This window comes from Bidens hawaiensis, unplaced genomic scaffold, assembly GCF_021521415.1.
Source record: "Bidens hawaiensis isolate Kalapana, Puna unplaced genomic scaffold, B.hawaiensis_p1.1 tig00049053_1, whole genome shotgun sequence".
Lineage (NCBI taxonomy): Eukaryota > Viridiplantae > Streptophyta > Magnoliopsida > Asterales > Asteraceae > Bidens > Bidens hawaiensis.
The window spans coordinates 13,344-22,719 of NW_027498776.1; the positions used below are offsets into that span (position 1 = coordinate 13,344).

At 36.5% G+C, this 9,376-nt stretch overlaps 1 protein-coding gene across 1 annotated transcript; it reads right to left on the reverse strand.

Annotated features, from left to right (window-relative positions):
- Positions 1–425: 425 nt before the first annotated feature.
- Positions 426–8,490, reverse strand: LOC143597794 (uncharacterized). Its single transcript, XM_077076191.1, has 17 exons — positions 8,464–8,490; positions 7,771–7,844; positions 7,586–7,651; positions 7,431–7,502; positions 7,286–7,358; positions 7,163–7,200; positions 6,958–7,071; positions 6,734–6,853; positions 6,554–6,634; positions 6,392–6,460; positions 6,225–6,302; positions 5,971–6,126; positions 5,790–5,897; positions 5,632–5,700; positions 5,478–5,540; positions 1,516–1,667; positions 426–978 (listed from the first exon to the last, which is right to left on the reverse strand). Exons 3-17 carry the CDS (start codon positions 7,610–7,612, stop codon positions 609–611), a joined length of 1,590 nt encoding a protein of 529 aa, XP_076932306.1. The 5' UTR covers positions 7,613–7,651; positions 7,771–7,844; positions 8,464–8,490; the 3' UTR covers positions 426–608.
- Between the last annotated feature and the right edge of the window lie 886 nt (positions 8,491–9,376).

Sequence of the window (9,376 nt, forward strand, 5' to 3'; positions counted from 1 at the left end):
CATGAAACTTGAGGCCCATGGTTCTATAATCTTTTCACCCCAACATGACAAAAGGAAAAGACCTAACAGAACAAAAATGGTTGAAGCCTTATTCTATTTACAACCCACTCAATTCTTTTGAATCACTCTCGCGCGGAGCATTGTTAAAGGAGAAATCACATTGCTTTCTCATCTAATAGAGCTTAATGATATAATTGAGTGAATCGTAAATAGAATAAGACCTTAGTTCAACCATTCGTTGTTGTGTCCCTCTTTGCCCTTTGCCACATCGAGCTGAATAGACCTCAGTCCACCATCTAAACTTATAACAAGGACAAGTATAAATTAGTAACTTAGTTACCTATTGTTGCTGAGAATTGAAAACAAACAAATTAAGCTAAAAACACAAACTGGAAAAGTGAATCGTTACTGAAAGTGTTTGCAAGTAAAATTGAACTTAAGTCACCTGAATAAAACTGGAAAGCTAGAATAAGTTAAAACAAGTAAACTGAAAACAACTCCAGTAATGTACATTGCACAATTCTGGGACTAACAAACAAACAAACGTCGCTTAATATCAACATAAACTGCGTTACCTAAAACCTTTATTGATCTTACAAAGAATTCCTTCATAGTCGGTACGCGTTCTCATAAGGGGCTTCTGGAACAATGGGTTCGCCGGTAAATGGGTCAAACTTGTACGGTTCACCAGTATACGGGTCAAACCTCATTTGGGGACGAGTAGCTGGGACATCACAAACACCACCTTTTGCATAAGCTGGTATACGGTACGGGTCTTCTGTATAAGATATTGAAGACGAACCCGGGATTTGGTGTGATGGGTTAGGACTCATTTCCTCCATGTTTCCATGAGCTGGTGGAATATTTGAATTAAGTAAATACCGACTGTAATTAGCGGTAGAAGAACCGGGTAATTCATGACTTGGCAGACGATAATCAGAATATAATGAAGAATAACGAGATGCGTAACCATCCGACCTGCATTATACGCAATTCAATAAATGAAAACAGTAATTTTAAGTCTGCTGAAAATAACTTAACCAAGATTACGATTTTATTTTGGCTTGTTCATATGATAATATTTTATTTTCTATAATCATAATTATCTCAATTCTCAAATAAAAAAGAAATTTATTTAAAATATGTTCTAGCATAAACTTGCGCATTTTCCTTTGGGGTAAAGTTTTGATCAAACTTATATTTTTGTAATTTGTAATCTTTATAAGTTATAGGTAGCATTTGCTTCGGAATTTTGGTTCACAAGTATACATGCTATCCATATTAAGGTGCAAATTTAGATATTTGGATAGTAATCAAATACTTCTGTTATAAAAGGTGTTACAAAACTGTTGTTTCGGAATTATGATATTTCATTAATTACAGGAGATTTTACAAGTATTGGTAGGAATATTATTTGATCATGCTTGATTTATAGTTGAATTAGAGTTTATTAAGCTTATCATGTTTATGAAATTGCTCTTATAAACCAATTTGCTTCAAATACAAGAAACAAACCTAGGCACACTTGGGTCAACATGCAAGGCAAGAGAATCTACAGCTGAAAGATGGGCCCGGAGGCCCAGGCCCACTGGTTCCCTGACATTAGTGTCCCTTAATCTTGACAAATTTAAAGGTGGTTGATTCAATCCAAGTTTGCTCACCTGGTACTGTTAGGAACAAAGCGGCGCGCGGAAGCGAAACAGCACACACATGCACAACGATAAACACGCATAAACGAAAATATAAACGACACAAGAATTTAACGTGGTTCGGTCCCCGCGAGGGGACCTACGTCCACGGGCTGCAACTAGGTTTTCTTATTAGCTCAGAACAAAGATTACAATTACATGATGGGATATATATAATAAACAATATTAGGGTTAAACATAATTAGGAACCAAAACTGGGCCTCCTAATAAAACCGGCCCAAAGGCCTTCATAACCCAACAATCTCCCACTTGAAGGCCTTGCGATAAATTCCAGCCTGCCATCCAAGTAAATATAACAATCTCATTCATCCAGTAACTCTAGTAATCTTCAGTAATAGAAATCTACCAAGCCTCCAGTTCCAAGAACTAGCTAAAACTTCAACAAAAGAAGTTCTCCAAGCCTCCAGTTCTCTAGGAACAAACTAAGATTTCTACCAATCCACACCCTGGTTGCATCCGCCCTTCTCATCAGTTACCTGAAAGGCCTATTGAAGCTCCCGAGAACTCCAATCCGGTCATCCCAGACCCAGCCATGACAAAACTCGCCAATGACTCATCCTCAATCTTAACCGACCCTCACTTACTCACACAACCGGCTTCAAAGACTTTCAGAGGATAAACACTCTCCAAATCAGCAGACTATACCAGGAGAGATTTTCACATTCGGATTCCTGGTCCTCCGAACCCAACGTCCCTTTGGAAACAAACCTAGAACACACCTGCGTGCTCCCACTGTTACCAAAACCCCGAACATGTTCAGACCTCCTCCGAATACGCTCAAACTAACATCACTATGGCTCCAGGCTTCATGTCTGCAAACTGAAACCCCTTAACTCTACCCGATTCAGCGAGCCAAGACCTTATAACTCGGAAGTTGGTTCACTTCTTCCGACGATACAAAAAAAACTCGTATCTTCCAAAAGTCTTTAATTAAAAGATTCAACAATGCTTCATTGAAGTGAGTAACAAATAAAGCATACCATAATCTTGAACCCAAGAGTCGTCACCCGCCTTCACTGAGTCCCAATGCATCAACCCCAGATACATTCTCAAAAGCAGAATTCCAAACCTTTCGACATCGACCCTTAAAATGTCTCACCTCTACGCAACCTACCAAGTCGACTATGCCCAGCTCCCACTGTCCCTGTTATCCCAACCCATGCCACACCAACACTCCATGAGATGAACCCCACTCGTACTATCCCGGCAAATAACTTTACCCAACACGAGATTATGAACCTCTCAAATGGTGTACCACTGATCACCACCAAACAAGATATAACTTCACAATTCCAAACGAACAAGAAGTAATAATCACAGTTTCGAACCAGCTAACAGGCAAACAGCTATAACAACAGTAGAACTTTCATGAAATCAAGCGGTACCAAGGGTTCTATGACCGTACACACGATCAGTTAACTCAAACCCTAACCGAAAGATCATCCAAACGAGCAATAGTTTACATGACTTGCCACTAACCTCATTTTTTTTTTCACTTATGCCGTCACCAGCACACCCGCTGGTTCCATTTTCTCCAAGTTTATCCATCACTAGTACTATATCCAAGTTCACATGACAAACCAATCAACCAAAATCCATAACCGTCAACATTCCGATCATAACCACCTCGTCTTCAGTTATAACAATAACAAACGAGAACAAATCGAAAAACAGTGAACAGACACAACAAGGGCACGGGCCTAAACTTGACGATTGTTCAACAGATGACTGCCAAATAAACCGATTTGCTCTTGCAATAACCGATAAATCAACTAACTGTAAATAAACTATATAAAGTTACCTCAGACTAATCTCTTGCAAACAAATCTGAACCCGAACCTAAATGGTCTTCACAAAACCGGGTTAAAATAATAATGGTTGACAATAATGCCAAAACCCAAACTTGAAATACTACCAAAACCCAAAAACCATAAAAAAGAACACAAACCAAAAGTTGTATGTCCTGATGTTCTTTTTGGCACAAACAGTGAAACAAAAAAAACTCCACTAGCTCCTTTTTGTTTTTCAAACATGGTCCAGCAAAAGAACAAAATAATCTATGGCCCACCTAGGGTTTAAAATATTGATACCTGCACTTGCAACTTCTGTTACACATATCTGGTTAACACACTTGCCGTCGAACCACGGTGGCTCGGCATTCGGCAAACAGCCCAATAGCCTCCGTCACCGGCGATCGTTAACACGATTCTGTTCAGCGACCTTAAAGCATTATCCGGCTAACATAACCTGGTCAACTCCGGTTGCTCCTCCTTCGCCGAATCGCCGGAAAACTGATGAGCCGGCCACCTCGCAACAGTCACACCTGCAACCTTTATTTCACGAACCAGAAAATCACAGTCGAAATCAAGGGATACCCACGACTTTCTCAGATTCGAACACGACAGCCAAAACCAAAACCGAAACTCTATTTCGACAAAACAGAAATCGTACGGAATCCAAAACTAATATGTGAAATCGTAACCAGTGCAACAACCTGTGTGTTCAACGAGCCAAGGCTCTGATACCACTTGTTAGGAACAAAGCGGCGCGCGGAAGCGAAACAGCACACACATGCACAACGATAAACACGCATAAACGAAAATATAAACGACACAAGAATTTAACGTGGTTCGGTCCCCGCGAGGGGACCTACGTCCACGGGCTGCAACTAGGTTTTCTTATTAGCTCAGAACAAAGATTACAATTACATGATGGGATATATAATAAACAATATTAGGGTTAAACATAATTAGGAACCAAAACTGGGCCTCCTAATAAAACCGGCCCAAAGGCCTTCATAACCCAACAGGTACTGTATGCGAAATGAAGATTACTTGTGTTGGAACTCTTGAAATTAGATCCATAAAACCAAGGAAGAATTGCACATATAACCTCCGAAAACTTTAGTTTTGTATTTGTCCTTCCAAAGTTTTTAGTATCGTTTTCGTGCTTTCAAAATACCAAAAACAAACAGAGCGCCAAAAAAATATTTCATTTTTACATAATTATCAATTAACAAATTGTACAACCAATTTACCCCTCCCCAACAAACAAACAAAGTGCCAAAAAGAGTTTTCTCCGTGTGTTCGCATTGAAGATGATACTTTTTAGGTTTGTGGGCTGTTAATGATTTTGGTAAAACTAGATAAGGCTCTTCTGCCCCTTCGCGTTTTTTTTTCTTTTTTGCTGTTTTTCTGCATCTTGCAGAAAGTGAATAGGGGTAGTTTTGTAATTGATGTACACTTGTTTTAGTAATAAATTGTTGTTCCAAAAATTGGTTAGTGATAGTTCAGTTGGGTAGGTAGAATAATGATGCAGTGGCATTATTGTTTTAATTTCTCATATTTGGGTAGCTATTATTACAAGAGAATAAATCATCTCAATATGAGAGCTTTGATGTTTTTGAAACGTTAAATTGAGAGTTTTACTTTGCAATCATGTAACTGGTTCTCATTTTGTTGCTTTTTCACCATGCAGAAGGGCGGTTAGATTAGTCTAATCAATTTTGGTTGCTTTGGGCTTCTATACATATTATGCTTCTATAAAATTTAGTGTACCTCATTTACTATGAGGGTAAAATGGGAATTTATTGGTGTAGAAATATACTTAAGGGAATTGATGCTGGAGTGAGAAAATACAAGTGTTTCAGGGTTTTTAAAGGGCATATATGATAGTCAAAAGAATACACATAAAATATCAAAGCTTTAAGATAGCGTGTGTGTGTGTGTGTGTGTGAAATTCTGCCTAAAACTAAAACTTAATACATACCTTTGAAATTAGTGAAGCAAGATATGCTCGTTTGTCATGTTCATCTGCTCCTAATAACATGAACTGTAGAGAAAGATATTAGCATAATTAATGTATGAGCTAAAAAATATTACTTGTGTACAACAGCGATCTTAATATTCAATAGTAGTTAAACCTGATCAAGAACTAATATGGCTGTAGATTCAGGTACCTCCGCTAGATTATTAAGAGATTCAACTTCAATCTGCAAAAGAACATATATATAAATATCAAAAGTCCTAATGTCAACTTCACTAAAAGCATCAAGATAAAGTATATCAGAGGATAACATACATCATATCGAGTAGCAGTACCAAGTCGCAAAATTCGAAGCAACCGATCTCTGACAGCCACTGGTAGCAAAAGAACCGCAGCTTCATGAGGATCAGCAACTGCAGGTTCCTAAAATTAAGCAGAAATAACCAGATTATTTTTCAAGAAAGGATACTTATACTTTGATATCGATCTAATAAACCTTTTGAATTATGTCTTCGCGGTAGCCATTGAAAGAACTGAAGACTGACTCATAATTTTGAGGTTTGTAGTTATTTAAAATCTCACGGGGCTGAGTGACTTGGGAATCTTCATAAACCCTTTTCCTTTTCTTGTCCATGGGCCTTGCAACTTCAACCTATTATTATAGTATGCACAAGATTGAATAATCAAGTCTCATACTTGTTTATTTTTCTAGAAAATAACTAATGAATAACCTAGAGTTGCGTACAGTACCAGCATCTTAAATGATGGACCGCCCTTTGGACCTGGGACGCTTTTGCCATTTAGCCCCCTTATCGCATTATCAAGATGCTATTTATGAAAACAAAGTTTAAAATTAGTCATTACAAAAACATAAAAAAATGTTAAAAGTGCATGCTAACTTAAGCTTTGCCACTTACTGATCTTTGAGCAAAATGAATAAATCCAACTGTAGAAGTGCCCTTGTTGTGTACCACCACTTTTTCTACCTGAAACACAATCAACCAAACCATTAAAATGTACAACTTATGTACCTTAAATAGTTAAATTATAAACAAAACATAAACTAAAGTGGCTCTAACCTTCCCAAAGGGGTCGAAGAGTAACTTCAAGTAGGTTTCATCAGCACCGAAGGGTAGGTTTCGGACAAATGCTATTGTTATCTGAAACTCAAAAATGAAATCATAAATGGTAATATGGTATGACAAATTCAAATATCATCATACAATCATGCATGTTAAATTACTGAAATAAGTAAACACCTTAGCAAGTTCATCTGAATCAACTCCAGCATTCTCCTCAGCCCACTTTATAGATGGATGCAGAGTACCACCAAGAACAAAACCTGGCTTGGCACCAGCCTTTAATGCACGTGCTGCAGCCTGATAGTAAAAGTATAATACCGTTATATTATACCACATGATCTGGTCTAAACTGAATTTTGACAGGTCAACAAGATGATAGGATGAGTAAACAGAGGACTTACGGAATGGGATGAAAACTTCACAAAACCAAAACCACGGTTCTTGATCTTTTTTCTAGCAGTGTCACTACCACTTGGGGGCTGTGCAAGATCAACGGAAACAACATCTGGAAAAACCTATAACCACCAAAACAGTTGATGACATGGTGTTTTGATTAGAATAAGTTTAGTATATAACAAAAAAAATGAAAATGAAAACATAATTTACCTGGTGGACAATCTTACTAAAATCATCAGCGCTCCACCCTAAACAAACAAAATAAGTAAGATAGATGGGAGTAAAAGACTTTAGTCATTATGTTAAAAGTATTATGAAGAGATTAAAACAAACCTTTGTTAAGATTTCCGATAAAAAGTGTATCATTTCCAGCTGATGGAAGAACACCAATCTTTTTCCCGTCAAGCTGAAACATACAAGCCAAAAAACAATTTGATTTTACCAGTTAACCGTAAATTTGGTTAGAATTATTCTTTACCATAGAATCATGTAACTCCTTCAGAGCCTTGTCAGCAGCATCTTTTGTTGCAAAACGTATAAAGCCAAACCCCTATGCAATTTGCACATAAACAGATATGTAAGCTTTAAAAAGAGATAATATAATTATAAGCAGACTACTGGAAAACATAACACCTTTAGGTTGCCACTTGGATCCTTCATCAAGCGAATGTCAACGATTTCTTCGCAAGCAGAAAACACCTAAAAGAGACATAAACAGAGGTTGAGAGTTTGACAAAGTTGTTCGATTTTGATTGCATATTTACATATAAAGAACACAGCAAGATGTTATTTTAATATACATAAAAAGATGGGCTGACCTTATGAACCTTGTCTTCAGTCAGAGAACGGGCCAAACCGCCAACAAAAACTTCCACACCTTTGCTTCCATTCTCTGGTAAACCGAAAAGAAAGATCCCACTTAATTAAACAAGACACATCAATTTTTTAAAAAGTTTGTAGATAAGAATATGAGATATCCCCTCTATTACAAAAGAGCTACATTTCACCCTTGAAATTAATTTAACCATAAAAATATGAAAAAAAAAAAACTTTATTTTGGACCTAGTATTCTCTTATAAAAAACAAAAACAGCTAGGGATGAGCTCGGTACCATACCGAAATTCCCAAAAACTTGGTACCGGTACCGCAGGCAATAATTTGGTAAATAACAGTACCGAAATTCCTGATCCCGATTTTTTTAAAAACTCACCGGTACCATTTGCTCATCCGTAAACGCAACCTAACAAAATGCCATAAAACTTATTGCAATTTTCGTAATAATGATTGAAATTTAATGAGGAATATAATGCCGACTTTAATTTAATTAATCTTGTTTGATATGTAATTTGTTTGGAAAAAGTGCATAATTTTCCAGAGAAAACCTAACATTAATAAATTGAAAGACTACAGTTTCAGCTTGTTAGTTGTTAGATATGAAAGTGTAGTAATCAATTTCAGGTTGTAGTTAAAATTAGGTCAAAGTACAAGATTAGAAAAGTGTTTAAACTTACGGTAATCAGTTGAATTACGATCCAATAAGTAACAAAATTAGTAATCAAATTGCAAAATTAAGCAAATACATATTATTGTTAAGAAAAGGCTAACCGTGTGTCTGTCTTCGTCCGATTGATTGATTGATTATCTGAACAAGCAATAAAGATTCTTCGGTGAGTTTTGTTTTGAGAATCTAATCTCTCTCGGGTTATTGTTAGGGTTCTTTTGACTTTTATTTATTTATTTATCCCTGCCTTGCTTCTGTTTGCATTCAATCAATACCCACGTTATTATTCATATTTATATTTAACACCCTTGTTTTCATGTTTTCCCTAATTTTAATTGTTACCGGTATTTAACCAAACCGAAAATTGGTACGGTATTTGGTATGGGCGTTTTCTTGTGCGGTACTGATCTCATTCTAGTAGACCGATGTCAAAATATTAATTCAGAGTCACATCTCCCTACGCAACCCGAGAAATCGGGTTATTTGAATCAAGTGATATAAATCTCTACCTATCGTCTACATAATCGTGATATAAAGTAAATACGAGCCATTATAAAGTTCATATAATCGAAGGTATGCAAAAGGAAATTTTAACAGACGTCACGAAAAATAAAAGTTGATATTGTAAAATTACAATGGCCTGATATCAAATTTGCACGAGTTCTTTATGATACAAAGATAATGCGGTGATATTAAGACTCCAGCCTTAGCATTAAATTCTTATACATTTCGACTTCGTCGATGGTCATAAACAAGCTCAAAAACTAAATTTAACACATCAACAGTTTAGATAATGTATTTTGTTACAATATTTAAATCATGATTAGACAATTAACTTGTTCTAAACATAAATCCATGAATTGCTATAATTCACCATTGACGGAAAACTCATTTCTTGTGAGATTAATAGTTTACTTGCACTT

What these genes read in the sequence shown, in the direction of transcription:
- LOC143597794 (XM_077076191.1), bottom strand. Translation starts at nt 7,612, where the DNA reads ATGAAGGATCCAAGTGGCAACCTAAAG. An exon ending in GTCCATCATTTAAGATGCTG is followed by an intron (nt 6,127 to 6,224) that starts GTACTGTACGCA and finishes CTATAATAATAG; the next exon opens with GTTGAAGTTGCAAGGCCCAT. An exon ending in TTGCTTCACTAATTTCAAAG is followed by an intron (nt 1,668 to 5,477) that starts GTATGTATTAAG and finishes TGTTCCTAACAG; the next exon opens with TACCAGGTGAGCAAACTTGG.